This window comes from Chelmon rostratus, chromosome 5 (genome assembly GCF_017976325.1).
Source record: "Chelmon rostratus isolate fCheRos1 chromosome 5, fCheRos1.pri, whole genome shotgun sequence".
NCBI lineage: Eukaryota > Metazoa > Chordata > Actinopteri > Chaetodontiformes > Chaetodontidae > Chelmon > Chelmon rostratus.
In genome coordinates this window covers 21,139,861-21,154,494 of record NC_055662.1, presented here as the reverse complement: position 1 = coordinate 21,154,494, position 14,634 = coordinate 21,139,861, and the positions used below count along the sequence as shown (strand labels likewise).

At 43.6% G+C, this 14,634-nt stretch overlaps 4 protein-coding genes across 6 annotated transcripts; 3 read left to right on the top strand and 1 right to left on the bottom strand.

Annotated features, from left to right (window-relative positions):
• Window positions 1–84: 84 nt before the first annotated feature.
• Window positions 85–3,186, bottom strand: ccdc117 (coiled-coil domain containing 117). Of its 3 annotated transcripts, XM_041937091.1 has the most exons (6): window positions 2,735–3,186; window positions 2,251–2,513; window positions 2,073–2,123; window positions 1,733–1,987; window positions 1,251–1,397; window positions 85–1,138 (listed from the first exon to the last, which is right to left on the bottom strand). In XM_041937091.1, exons 2-6 carry the CDS (start codon window positions 2,343–2,345, stop codon window positions 904–906), a joined length of 783 nt encoding a protein of 260 aa, XP_041793025.1. In that variant the 5' UTR covers window positions 2,346–2,513; window positions 2,735–3,186; the 3' UTR covers window positions 85–903. The 3 variants fall into 3 exon arrangements, with proteins under 3 accessions (XP_041793025.1, XP_041793024.1, XP_041793026.1); XM_041937090.1 differs by having other exon boundaries at window positions 2,251–3,186; XM_041937092.1 differs by having other exon boundaries at window positions 2,073–2,120; window positions 2,251–3,186.
• Window positions 3,187–3,378: 192 nt separating this feature from the next.
• tcn2 (transcobalamin II) lies at window positions 3,379–7,685 on the top strand. The gene is made up of 10 exons (XM_041937614.1): window positions 3,379–3,462; window positions 3,787–3,854; window positions 4,341–4,530; window positions 4,672–4,841; window positions 5,278–5,430; window positions 6,146–6,318; window positions 6,419–6,593; window positions 6,695–6,875; window positions 6,967–7,085; window positions 7,278–7,685. Exons 2-10 carry the CDS (start codon window positions 3,797–3,799, stop codon window positions 7,337–7,339), a joined length of 1,281 nt encoding a protein of 426 aa, XP_041793548.1. The 5' UTR covers window positions 3,379–3,462; window positions 3,787–3,796; the 3' UTR covers window positions 7,340–7,685.
• Window positions 7,686–8,361: 676 nt separating this feature from the next.
• Window positions 8,362–11,835, top strand: dguok (deoxyguanosine kinase). The gene is made up of 7 exons (XM_041937358.1): window positions 8,362–8,922; window positions 9,006–9,115; window positions 9,197–9,396; window positions 9,725–9,872; window positions 10,034–10,149; window positions 11,091–11,190; window positions 11,351–11,835. The coding sequence occupies exons 1-7, from the start codon at window positions 8,673–8,675 to the stop codon at window positions 11,375–11,377; spliced, it is 951 nt and encodes a 316-aa protein (XP_041793292.1). The 5' UTR covers window positions 8,362–8,672; the 3' UTR covers window positions 11,378–11,835.
• Window positions 11,836–12,330: 495 nt separating this feature from the next.
• spaw (southpaw) lies at window positions 12,331–14,008 on the top strand. The gene is made up of 3 exons (XM_041937835.1): window positions 12,331–12,604; window positions 12,958–13,751; window positions 13,856–14,008. Exons 1-3 carry the CDS (start codon window positions 12,331–12,333, stop codon window positions 14,006–14,008), a joined length of 1,221 nt encoding a protein of 406 aa, XP_041793769.1.
• Window positions 14,009–14,634: the final 626 nt, after the last annotated feature.

Here is a 14,634-nt window from a genome sequence, read left to right as displayed (position 1 = left end):
TGAATAAAATCATCCTGAATAAAGACAATGACGTGTCTTTAATTGTCCTTAGAATGACACTGAACACAGTGAATCAAAATCTCATCCAATGAAAACCAACAATGCCATGCAGAACCTCTACATGGACGAGAGTTTAATTTATTTCAAAACAAATAAAAAGTGCTAACACTCGATGGCCAATTGTAGTTCTGGTAATGTACATATGAAAATACAATCAAACCATAAAAAGGTGCTTTTCCATGACTTCTTTACAAAATTCCTCAAAGCTCACAGATGGTGTACTTGCTAAGCACGACGGAAGATAATCTCTCTACCACAACAAGTACAACTGCAAGCAGGAAGCCATGCTGTGAGCAAATGTGAACACACAGGACCAGTTTTTGTATTAACAATGCCCAGAAGCTGAACATAAAAAAACTATACTGAATGCATGTGCTGCACACTGATATTTAACAAACAGCAAAGTCATACTTACAGGACATCAGTGTGTCTCTGGCCTGGCTTTGGCAAAATTATGTAAAATGAACTTATTTCTAACAGCAAAGGCTAATTCTGTAAGTTATATAAAATGTTTCTGTAAGGCTGTCTATAGAACTTTTCAAAGGCTTGAAATCATGACAGTTCCCTTGGACATTTAAACCGATAAAACTGATTAATTAGGTCAGTGTTATCATCACATCTAACATATAATAGTGATACCATAGTCAAAAAACCTAAACTGAGCAACTATAAAGCAAAAGATTTGTTGCACAAATTGTCCAAAACTGCACAATATTCATGTAAAGCCAACATGCCTCTCCAAACTAGACAAGCTTCAAGTGGTTCTGAGTCCTTTATAGTCTTTTGTATGACAACATGTCCCACCTTCTACTTTGGCATGACTTTTCAAGTCATCAAGCACAATTACATTTCCATGTCCTCCTCTCCAGAGCTGTGGGCCACAGGGAAGCTGTACAGAGAAGAGTGTGTGTCTGCAGGGGGACTGGAGGGACTGTGAGGGGTGGGAGATGGACACGGAGTCGGGGGTTGCCTTGATACTGTCTGTTGTTTGCGCTGTTTCTGTACTGAGACTTTTCGCTTCCGGCAGAAGGGATCGTCTGGTGGCCGCCACAACACCAACTCCATGCAGGAATGGCTCCTGAAAGTATGAGACAAACAAAAAAAGGGTCTAGAGCTTTCCAAGGAACCAAAGCAACACAAGTCATGTCACTTATTACTTCATTAAACGTTCCAATATAAGAATAACATACACAGACTGGGCTACTGTGTGGGGCAGGATGTCACTGATGCCGCGCTGTAGACCCTCCTTCAGGCTGTCAGAGATCACCAGCACTGGCCGCCTTGGGGCTGGTTCTACATCAAGATCTTCATCCTCATCGTCATCCTCCAGCGTTATTCTGTGGTACATCAACTTCGCAGTATATACTTAAAGGAATAGAGGGTACAATATGTGTTGTTGTGAGCGCCCCCTCCCCAAAAAACCACCACTGAGCGGCCAAACAACCCCACTGTGGCTGATATAAATTTGGAGAGCTGCAATACCAGGAAATAAACCAGCAAATATCTTGATACTGCGGCCTGTAACTGTATTTGAGGGAGTGACTTCAGTGACTTCTACACAGTACAGCGATGGAGTGTATGTACCCTCTATTCACAAAGAATGTCTGAAAAAGTGTGGAATTGCTGGGGCAAGTAACAATTTTTCCTTTTCACACCTGCACACAGTGCATACCTGTCTTCAATCTCCTGAAGTTTCCTCTGAGCTGCCTCTATCTCCATGCAGGAGCTCTCGGTCTCGGGTCGGGGCAGAGCGGAGGAGGGCTGAGGTGCCGGGCAGGGCTCTGGAGGTGCAGGGCCGGCTCTCTGCACAGACAGAGGAGGGCATCTGTTTGCTGCCGGCCATTCGTGACGAGCGCTCGTGTATGAGTTCTCTGAAATGTCCGCTTCTGCCTCCAGCATTAACTTCCTCCTCTTGGCACTGCATCCCCTGAGAAAACATTGAGGAAAAACACTCATATGTGGCTTTCCCACGCGTTGTCAGACTGCTTTGTATCTGCGCATCTCTCACTTACTCATCATCAACTCTCCTCCTGTGCTTCCTGAGGCATCGTGTCTCCCAGCTGCTGCAGAGTGACAGATGTGTCAAAACAGAACATTCAACATGTCAGGTTCAGATATTTCAAGTGCTGCCAATGCACTTCTGACGAATGCATGGAGGGGATCCACAACCCCAAATCATCAGCTACGTACTTGTTTGAGAGGGTCGCTCTCTGTAGGTGCCCAGACGTACTGGGGGGTGCGAGGTCAAATTCAGGAAGGCTCGTGGGGCCTGAAAATGAATACATGGCGGGCAGAAACCCCACTCCACTGCCCGTGAGAGCGGAGTGATGCACGGTGGTCCAGACGATGAAATGATTTGAAGAGACACACCGGTAGATGAATACAAACAGATCGGACCCTGAAGATCAGTACTGGTACCTCACAGCCAGGCTGACTCGGATATATTCTGTAACCTACATGACGCACAAGTTATAAATGTGCCTACACGAGGGCAGCTAGCAGGTTCTTTAGCTAACGTTAGCTACAACGCCATTGTGCATGTCACCGATTATATGACACTACGAATATAACAGGCTATTAAGTCATTGTGACATGACAAAATGACAGCTTCATCCGTGCGCTGAGTAACAGCTTGGCATAAGTTAACCAGAAACACGCATCGTTACAGACCGACCTGTGCAGCTGCCCTGCCCCTCGCTGTTTTTGTTGATGTTTTGATGGCTAGTCTCCGTCAGTTTGCATTGTTTTCCGTTGGAATATTCCTATTAGCACACAGCAACAGGCACGGCAACTTCAAGTCTTACTAACGTAATATTATGATACCACCTGCAAGTAGAAATAGCCCCCAAATTACAGCCCCTCGGATGTGAACTGCTGGAAAAGTAGGCTGGGTTGACGTTGGCTAGCCCAGAGGAGTCGTCAAGGTTCTAGAAAGTACGTACGTTACGTTAGTTGAATTGTGGTATTTGTAGTTCCTGTGGACAAACAAGCCACCTCAAAATCACGTTAATGCTAAAATGCTGGGAGAGATACCGAAGCAAACTAAGCTAGCCTCAATTGAAGTATATGTCGATGCGTAAAATCCGCTAACGTTACGCTAAATTGAAATGTCAGCGTACGCTAAAATCCGGCGTACGCAGCGAACGGAAGATGATATGCGTGCAGTGAAATAGACACCCGCCTCTTGATTTGTGTGTTCGTTTTAACAAAGAGTATATGCGATTAAAAATAATTCCCTCCCACATCCTGTTCATGGCCCGACCCACCGCGGCTGTTTAAAGGGACCGTTTTGCTTTGCCGTCTCAGATGACGAGTCATGTGACCGTGAAACAGTAGAAGCTGTTGTCTGTTCCTGCGTCGCTCCTCAGCTCTGATTCTTCACTCTGGACTCACTCTGCGCAGGTAAGACATCGCTGTTTACTGCAAAATGGAACAAGTTCACAAGCTAATGACGAAGCTGCTGTGACAATATCAGAATAACGATCTCATAACCTTTACCTAAAATGGCTGAGTAGACTGTTATATATCTAATCCATAGGTACATTGCAATTATTTTCTGATTCATCGTTTTGACATACAACACATACCTGTGTGTCTTACAGACGTGACAACTTTCAGATGAAAAAGTTTTTCTAGTCTCCTCATTTTACAGTGCGTCAGTGTTGTTACTTTAACATTTTAGGCAAATATATTGATTTTATTTCCACTGATTGTGTTATCCAACAGATTGTCCACAATGCTGCCTTTAGTCATTATCACAGGTCTGCTGGCTCTTGCCTCTGGCAAACCGTGTGGTAAGTATTTTTTTGATATAAATCCAGTTATCACTACCCACAAAAAAGCCTGACTACCAATACGAAATCTGTTTGAACTCTGGGAAAACCCAGCTCACAAATACACTGACTCACTGGTCTGGACATTCACTGATTTTGTAATAACCTACGTCATGAATGTGAATGGCCATCATATTGCTTTGCTCATTGACAAAAGTTAATTGTTAGTTGTCTAATTACTGTGAAAGTTGGTTTTCAGAGTTCAAGGTAAAATATCAAGCAGAGACATTAAGATATTATAAACTTGACCTCAGAAATGAAAGTTCTTTGAGTTATTGTTTCCACAGTCTCTGTTTCCTGTTGTTGAGACTGCTGATGCTGCAGTTCTGGTTTTGCAATGCTTCGAAAGTTCATGCTGGTGTCAGCGAGGGAGGGTTACTCAAATACTTTTATGTCTGTGATCCAGATTTTGCTGAGACATTTTTTTCTTTTGATATTTGAATCCAGATACTGAAGGAACCAACAGTGAGCTGCTCCTGTCACTCAATAAGAATCTCCTCCGCTCTCTGGAGACGCAGGAAGGACTCCCCAATCCCAGTGTGCACTTGGCACTACGGCTTTCCACTCACCACAACCTGGTCAAGGAGAGCGAACACCTGAACAGACTGAAAAATAATTTGCACAATGACATTCAAAGGTATTGCACTGTTGGAGAATGCTGTCACTCCTCAGTGTTGCTTGTTGCGGTGACACAACAAACGTCATTCTACTTTGACTCTGCATTTCCATTGATTTTTCTGTTTCCTTGATGTTCTCACCTGCCTCATGTCTCTCCCAGCTCTCTCTCTAACAGCCACCCTGTGGTCGGCCTCTTGGCGCTTTACACTCTGGCTCTGAAGTCCTCCTGCTACGACCTCAACACAGTCACCTTCACCGTCAGCGAGAAGAGCGAGACGCTGCTGACGCACCTGAAGAATCAGATGGAACGAGAAAAAGAACATATCGCCTGTAAGTTTTCCTTTGACCTTTTTGGAGGCCAACGGGTGTCATAAAAAGTGTTCACCATCCTGCTTTACATTGTGCCACAAAATGAGCTGAGAGATAACGCGCGTGTCTTTCTTCAGTGAGCAAATCCAAGAAAATGTGAAAGTGAAAATCTCAACATAAATCCAGTTTGAAGCACTTCAGGCTGAACTGTCAGTACATGTTATTTTCATCATGGCTCTGTGTTAGCTTTATAGCTGAATGTTTCTTGAATGCGTCTCAGTTCAGTGTTTGGGTTGTACTTTGTCTTAGAATATTTCAGTTTAAGTGGATTTAGTCAATAGAGCTGTTGGCTAATTCCATTCAAACCGAAAAGTACTTTTTAATTTCTTGAACATAAGTGTGAAGTCGTGCTTTAATATCATTTGGCGCCTTTTATTTCTTCTCTTCTTTTGCGCAGTCAGCCACCGCCCTTTGACCAACTATTACCAGTACTCTCTGGGCGTGCTCGCTCTTTGCGCGAGCGGCATCAGGGTCAACAACCATGTCAGCAACAAGCTCATCAAGGCGGTAGAACATGAGCATCTTACGCATGGAGACTCAGAGAGTGTCGGTGAGTGAAAGCTGCCTAAACTAATGATGTGATTAAAGAAACCGTGTGCAGGAAATATGCATGCAGGGATGCATCTCGGTTCTTATGATAAAAACTGTCAATGAATTACCTTACAGGTGTATGTAGTCTACTTTCATGAGTTGGATCATTTCTTTTAGGTTTCACAGACACAATACGAACATGAACACACAAAGTGAGAAAGGCTCAGTCGTTCACAAGCTGGAGCGAGGTTCACCACTTTGTGAACACATGATTGTATCAAGGATTTTACTACATGAGCTCAGGAACACTTCGTAAAACCATTGTCCTTATTTACAGTTTGTTTGCAAATGATTGCATTCTGTTTTATTTGTGTTTTCCACGGCATCTCAAGTTTTTTTGGAATTGGGGTTGTAATACGACTGAGCTCTGTACTGTGGATAAATATGTAAGGCCTCAAACTAGATCAGACCAGTGTACATTAGTCATATTTCAAACAGTTAAATTTCTTAAAGGCAGATTTATTTTATTAGTGGTTCATCTCACAGAAATTTGCCAGAATGAAAGTTCAAGATGGGAAAGTTCTATTAAAACGACCCAATGTTTATATGTGAGAACAATCCAGTAACCCCTCTGGTAACAGCTCCGCTTCTCCTTTTGTTTTTCTTGTGCTTCAAGTTCAACCCTCCTGCTGCCTTTCAAGTATGCCTGCTTTAATCCCTCTCTCTCTCCCTAGATACCTATGCCATGGCTGGAATGGCACTGCAGTGTGTGAAGGACGCTGGTTCTCAAGTGCACAACGCTGCTGAGCTTGACACGGCCCTGAGCAAGATCAAGCAGAAGCTCACTGCCTCTCAAAGGACTGATGGTCACATTGGCAATGAGTTCAGCACAGGCCTCGCAGTTCAAGTAAAGATCTTTTGCCTTATTTTTTGTTCAGCTCTCCGTGTCCAAAACCTTAAACTACATAATCTTTGAATCTTAAATCTGCTCGTTTGTTGTGTTCAAGGCCTTAATAGCAATGGGCAGCTCAGTTGCAGAGTGTGCTGCCTCGATGGAGGCCATGAGGACGGACGCCAGAAGCAACACCTACCACAACCCCATGGCCATATCTCAGGTCCTGCCAGCCCTCCACCAGAAATCCTACCTGACAGTTAAAAGCAAGGAGTGCCTCAATGAGGACGGTATGTGCAGCGACATTTCTCCCCCCTGTGCTCACTGCAGATGATGTTGGGTTGTGTCTGTATTGTGACTGTTTTTGTCTCGGTGTGTGCCTTTTCTGCAGACACTCTGGTGCTGGAGCCTGAAGATCCTGTGGTGGTTTTACCGAGCGAGACCAAAGTCACGGTGGCGGTGGAAGTGGTGATGTCCAGCGGGGCAGCTGCTCTTTTCTCTGTGGAAGTGCCAAAGGGCAGCTCACTGTTAGAGGCCCTGGAACTTCTCAAGGGGAAAAACGTTGGCTTCACGTGAGTTTGCATCATTTAACTTTGTGCATTTCAGTGTTTTATGGCTGCTTTAAAGTCCTGCATGATCGCCTGCACTGTTTAATCCTGCTAGGTTTGACAAGGAGTCCAGCCTGTGGGGACCTTTCCTAAGTATGGTGAATGGCGAGCAGGCCAGACAGAGTGACCGCAGATACTGGCATCTCTCCTCTGATGGCACTGCACTCACTCAGGGTGAGGACACACACACACACACACACACACACACACACACACACACAAACACACACACACACACACACACAAACACACACACACACACATTACACTGTGACTTACTAACAGAAAGCATTCTCTTCGTTTTTTCAATCTGCTGCTTTAATTTCACTTTGGTAAAAGAAAATAAATGCTGGTTTGCTCCCTCAGGTGTCAGTGATTACAAGATTGAGGCGGCTCAAAAGATCTCCATCAAAAACACGAGCTACTGAGAGGCAGTTCCTGCTGATGCACCACTGATTGATGAGCATTAAAAGCAGTTCAGTCTTGACTTTTTTCCATCCTTTGTTGTTTTGACTGGTGATTATACTTAAATTGTCTCTGAATTAATGTTTGTGGTGGTTTCACAGAACTTTTGCATTTCGAGTAGGTTTGAAGCTTGAATAAAAGTGTAATTTAGAACTAATTGAAGAGAGTTTCATACTTGTATCAAATATGTAAATTGTGAAGCTTTTATATGATAGATTGTTAAATGAGTGAAATGTGTCTTGAAATGACTCACAAAGCGTGATTGTGCTTTTTTTAAACAAATAAAAAAAAGTTCTGATGGCTTTTTAAAATGAAGAGTTTGTGTAGGTTTGTGCTTTGTTTCAAACTAAATATGAATTATAAGCAAGTGACAGCTGATTCAGTTATTAGGTGATATTAGATCTAAGTAACATGGTTCATCAAAACTGTGACATCTGAGTATAATTTACATTTTTATTTTTTTAAATATTATGTGAACATGAAAAAACCCAAAACCTTTTAAGCTTTATATCTTATGTCTGTTTTTTACTCCTAGTTTCTTATAATAGATATATAGAAACATAAAAGAACATAATATGCAAAAACGGAATTCATAATGAAAAGACAAGTTAATTTTTTGTACAAAGGGTGCAAAAATCTGTATAAAATACTTGTTGTTTTAGAGAGAGTTGAATTGAAAAAAAAAAAGTTTGAACCCTTTGCTAAAGGCTACAAAGCATAGTTTCTTACCTGTAATTTTACAGCAAAGCACTTCCGGGTTCATGACAACTCTCGTGTTCTGTCACCACCGTAAACGTGCTTATTTACACAGAACACAGTCATTATATCTGCACGCTAAATGTAAGTAACCTAGCGAGTATGAATTGGTCCTTTGCCGTAGATTTTCTGTTCAAACGGGCGATATATGGTTCATTTAAAGGCTTTTATTACGAAAGTACAGAATCTTTGTACCGGAAGTGTTTTTATTGCTAATGTTTGTAGCATTTCGCATATTCTCTACTGGAACTTATTTTAGTATTTTTACTTGTCAGCAGCAAATATGCGCGTTACAAAAGCGTGAACGCTACAAGAACAATTCAACCAATAAATCGATTAATTATAAATGTTTTAGTAGTTGCACATTTAGCTGTAAATCGATAAGTCCTAGCCAAATCATGTTGCATCATGGAGAGGATGAGCTAGCTAGCATGAGGTTATGGCCACGGCGGTAATGTAAACTCATTAACATTAGCGAGCACCACGTGACATTCGGAGGACCGTAATAATCCGTATGTAGAGGTACCAACACCTGTCGTAATGTCTGCTCTGTATCGGCGTGTTCTGTTCAACCGTGTTTCTGCATTAAAACAACAGACAGGTTGGATTCAGGTGATGAGATTTGGCTTTAGTGCGCCTCCAACACGGTGGAAGACACAGCACACAGCTGACCCCAGCACGATGCCTGACAAGGCAGCAAAGCTCAGTGTTTCTAGTTCAAGGTGCCTTTCAAGTTCAGCTGAGGATGGGAGAGCTCGAGTGAAGAGAGTTTCTATCGAGGGCAACATTGGTAAGTATATTCACAGTATTTCAAAACAAACCCGGGCTGTAAATGTTGCAAGTATGTGATGTTATGTCCTCTTTAAATATCAGCTGTTGGAAAGTCGACCTTTGCAAGGCTCCTTCAGTCAGCCTGTCCAGACTGGGAGGTGGTGCCAGAGCCTGTCAGCAAGTGGCAGAGCATTGAGAGTGGGACCTCAAAGGTTGTGCACATTTCCTGACCTCCATTTCTTTATCAGTAACAATCAAAGAAGGCCAAGCTGACCAGCTTGTGTCCCTGACAGGGGTCAGCCGAGTCCACCCAGACGACAGTCAGCAACCTCCTGCAGATGATGTACCAGGACCCTCAGCGCTGGTCGTACACATTTCAGACATATTCCTGCATGAGCCGCCTAAGAACGCAGCTGCAGCCTCCTCCGGCTAACCTGCTCAGCTCAGGGGGAACACCTGTCCAGGTGTATGACCGCTCAGTCTACAGCGACAGGTGAGTGAGTCGGGACAGGAAAGAGAAAATGAAATCATGTCATTTGGGGCTCTTCTTTAATTAGAAGAGCCATTGTCATCCTGTCTGAGTGAGAAGGTGTTGATACCAAAGCCTTACCAGTGTGAGGTAGAAAGCTGCAGACTTACTCCACCATCCATAAATTCACACGTTATCTTTCTATTATTGCTGTAGATCAGCAAAGTTATGCTCAGGATAGAATTAGTATGAGATGGATCGATGTACTTTACTTACTATTTAACTTATTGAGCAAGTGCAGCCTCCTTTATTTTCTCTTTGTGAAATTAAGCTTTGCTCCCTGTGCTGTCAGATACATCTTTGCCCTGAACATGTTCGAGCTGGGTTGTATCAACTCTACAGAGTGGGCAGTCTATCAGGGCTGGCACTCCTTCCTGGTGGAGCAGTTTGGACACCAGGTGGAGCTGGAGGGCATCATCTACCTCAGAGCCCCACCAACGGTAAGAACGTCAGAGAATTTATGTTCACCAACCAACAATAAAAGAGTGTTCGCAACACATGATTTTAGCATGTGATAGTTGTCAAGTTGTCAATAGTTGACATTTACTGTGTTTCATCAGAAAAAAAGACAGAAACACATTGTACTTTTGCTGTCTCTCAGAAATGTATGGAGCGTCTGGAGAACCGAGGACGAGCAGAAGAGAAGGGAGTGAAACTGGACTATCTGGACAAGCTTCACGTTCAACACGAGAGGTGGCTCATTGACAAGAGCACTGAGTGAGTTGTCATGAGATCGTGTCTGTGTTGTTTGTCCTCTTCAGACCTTCATGCTCTGAATATTTCAGTTTCTAAGCTCCCCACCTGTGGAATAAGCTTCCTGAAGATAAGATAAGATCTAACTTTATTGATCCCAAGCCAGGGAAATTAAGATGTTACAGACAGGAATAATAGCAAGACAATGAACGAGACAATGAAAAGGGATGCAAAATAAAAATCAGCTCTATATACTGTATGTACATTATACATCAAAATAGTATAAAGAATAATATTACCTTGAATATTTGAATTGCATTGCTAAAACTGTCAGCTCATGTAAATCTGCGGCTTTCCAGTAAATTAGATGCATAACTTCTTTTAAATCTGTATCTGTTTATTTGCTTGTGTTTGGTTTTATGATCTTTTAAATGCAGTTTTAATATTTTTTAATGTCTTATCCATAATGTTTTTCTATGCCCCTGTTAATTACTTATGTCTGAATGGTGCCATATAGATAAACACGCCTTGCTTTGATAATCAGGCGGGGACTGCAGGGTCTAAAGAGAGCACCAGCCACCAGCCAGATACTGGTGAAATATGAAAGTGGCTGGATTTCAGACACAAAATAATGATTTATTGTTGAGTGGCTGGTGAGTTTTATCTGTCAGTGGCTGGTAGTTAAATTCCCACCCTGGGCTATTATCCACGCAGGCCTGATGTGCACCCAGAGCCTGGTGTGAACTGTTCGTACTTATAAAAGTGAAATGAGTCACACCGGCGGTGGTCCAGACAGTGTCTCTGGATGCTCTGCTCAGATTCCTGTCTGACAGCCACCGTTTGAAAGGCCTTTCCTGGCAGCTGTTTGTTGCCCGGCTGTGAACAGATGACAGTAAGCAGTGTGTGGTCTGCGGACCTGAGGCTGTTCATGCACAGTGTAATACAGCTCGCCTCTCTCTTTTCAGAGTACATTTTGAGAAGCTGAAACAGATACCTGTGTTGCAACTTGATGCCAGTGTGGAGTTTCAGAGTGACCCAGAGGTGCGGGAGCAGTTTATAACAAAGGTATGGTTATTCATTGCACGTTGACATAATGGCTGCTATGCCAGGGTCGACCACAGGAGGGCCCCGTCCTAATGTCTGAGACCTCATTCCTCGCCCTCAGAGTCAGACGTGTTTCCGTTTTCTGATCCGTTGTGATCCTGAAGTACCTTTTCATACACAGGTGAAGAACTTCTTCAGCTCTTTATGAGAAGACAGTCGCCAGCTGACGTCAGCGGTGGGAAACAGATGAAACCAGTCAGACCTCAGTCAAGTGTGTTAACTGACGTAAAACTGCACATGAGCCTCTCACAGAGTGAAGGAAATGTGAATTAATAGAAAAGGTTTTGATAAGGACCATTGTACACGAAACACAGTTTTGTCTGTTTGAATGTGCTGCTTCTAAAGAGACTTGTTACATCTTTTTTAATTTGTTTTGAGATTGTTTTGTAGTCACGTTTTTTCCATTTGCAATCCCTCTGCCACAACGATTCGCATATCTGAGCACTTCAAACGCAGACCAGTTCAGTGATTTTATAGCCTGTGTAATTTAAAAACTATATCTGCACTCTCACTTTGACCGTTGGAAACAGTTTACTGAATAGCGTAAAGTTTTTGTGTATCTCACTGTTTTACACATTCCTGACTGACAACCTGGAGCTAGCAAGTAAATGCAGTTTTTTTATTTGTTGTGTGTTAAATAAAACCTGTTTTTTTTTTTACATTTTTTGTGCCATTTTGTCCATTTCATTATCAAAGATGTTCTTATATTTTCTGAATGTGTGAAATTGAACATCACCTCTCCCACTGTTACTAAACAGAAAGGTGCTAATGACTGTACAGCATTTAAAGTAATATTTGTTAATGGGTTTTTCCATGTCTAAAGGCTCCTGAATGAATATGAAAGGCCGGGCACTTTGACAGGACAATGACCTTGGCTAAATGTTTTCTTTTTTCTGGCCCTCTGATGTGCTCTGATGATCAGAGGGGCTGTTCAGATGCCTGGAGTGGTCAGGGGTCATCAAAGGGCAGCTGTCCACTATAAAGGGGCCTGGCTGGAGCTCCGTCTGCACACAGCATCATTTCAGCCTGAGACCAGCTGGAGGAAGGAAGGAGATCTTAGCCTCTCTCTCATTAGAGTACATGTTGGGAGTTTTAGTCGACATGGAAGCTAGAGTCCTGACAGTTTTCTGCACGTTCCTCCTGTGCTCTCCTGGACATGTTTTCTCCACGCAGGGACACAGATCTCACACAGGCCTCGAGGACAGTGCAGCTTTCAGAAATCTCTCGCTGAATCACCACAGCAGATACCCTCTGTACATGATGCAGCTGTATCGCTCCTTCAGGGCGTCGTCGGCAGCTGTCAGCACCATCACCACACAAGGTGACAGCCTGTCGGCGCGCAGCTCGGACGCCGTCACAAGTCTGATGGCCAGAGGTGAGTAAGCAGATGAATTATTACGTTTATACATCACTGCATATGTCAGTTCCTCCTCAGTGTGTTCAGTCCTCCAGCAGCTCTTCGGCTGGTGCATTATCTGTGTTATCAGACCCTCCCTTTTTACAGCCCAGCAAGTGTCAAAATGCTTATTCGACTTTAAAGGCTTTCTCTGTTTTATGTGACAGGGTGTGTATATTAGCCCTCAGACGTCCTTGCACAGGGGGGTTCAATACACATCCTGTCCTGTTCACCCTCCCACTCCAAGGTTTTGACATTTGTCCAGGGATCTGGTTTGCCCTGAACCATCCAGACTGCTGAGTTCTCATTTAAATGCTTTATCTCATTTTTAGATTGCCATCAAGCGGGGGAAAGATGGACAGTCACGTTTGACATGTCGTCCATCTCTACCAGTGAGCTGGTCCAGCTGGCAGAACTTCGGATCAGACTGCCAGCTTTCTCTGGCTCTAAGCGTGCCACTGTGGATTTATACCACTCCAGGAAGCATAGCTGCGACCCGGACAGCACATCATGCCAGGATGAGCACCTTTTCCTGGGGAGCTTTGGCACATCACCCAGCAGCTCTAAATCTTCCTGGAAGGTTTTTGATGTGACTGCTCTGTTAAAATTCTGGCTGTACCAGGGGGACGGAGTGCCGAGCCAAGAGGCCTCAGGAGAACCTGACATGGACCATGGCAGCGGTGCTGGGGATGACACAACCGGCAAGTTCCTGAGGCAAAGAAAAATACACCATCCAACCACGAACCGGGTCATGATGGTCATCTTCTCCAAACACAAGCTGCCCCACAAAGACCACACAGCATACAGCCTCATACATACTGTGGAGAACTCCAAGTATGTGACCATGGACAGAGTCAGCAGTGACAGTCAAAGTCGACGCCACAAAAGGAACAGGATGGAGAGGATGAGGGTGACGGATGGAGCCGCGCCTACTGTTGCACCGGCAGTGGCGGAGCCGGCCCAGAGGCCTCTGTGTCGGAAGGTGGACATGTGGGTGGACTTCGACCACATCGGCTGGGACGAGTGGATTGTGTACCCTAAGCGCTACAATGCATATCGCTGTGAAGGAGAGTGTCCAACACCCCTGGATGAGTCCTTCCGTCCCACCAACCATGCATACATGCAGGTAAGAGGACAACCTAATTTTTGATCCTGTGTAACTCTGTAGAACCTCACACCTTTCTGCACAGCTGCCTGTTTATTCACGTGAATCATTCCCATATTTTTCAGAGCCTCTTGCGACATCACCATCCAGAAAGGGGGTCCTGCCCGTCCTGCGTGCCGACACGCCTCAGCCCGCTCTCCATGCTGTACTACGAGAACGATGATTTGGCCCTGCGGCATCACGAGGACATGATTGTTGAAGAGTGTGGCTGCCACTGAAGGCCGGCCCGTCGCCGGCTTCACTGCAGTCACAAGAGCAACTATCAACGGGGCATCATCTCGAACTTTAAATGAACTGTTTCTTTACTGTCTTCATGTGAATTCAGAGCTCCTTTTGACAAATGACAGGATATGACTTAAGTTTGAATGAATATGTTCCATCCATACAGGGTGGTACACAATATTATATCTTACGTAAGGAGAAAGCTCAATATTGCAAATGTTATATGTTTTATCTATTTATACATTATAATGTATATTTTGTACATAAAATATGAAAAAATATATTAAAACATTTTATTTTGATATGATTGTGATGGCCGTCTTTTGATTTAAAATCAAAGCCTTTGATTTAAAATTAAAAATATTGCGGTTTGACAAGATTCAAATCTTCATGCTAATGTCCATTATTTGCTTCCACACATAACGATGTGATCTGGAATGTTTCAGAAAATATTCAGGACTTTAACTGTTACTTTATCTGGATTTAATTTGTAGTGATTTCCATTGACTCTCTCTGCAGTAGCTGTTCCACAGAATGAAATACACATAAACCTGTTATGCACAACCTCTGTGACCCAACAAAAAGCACTTCTCAGAGGCTCAACCTGCTCGTAGATACTCAT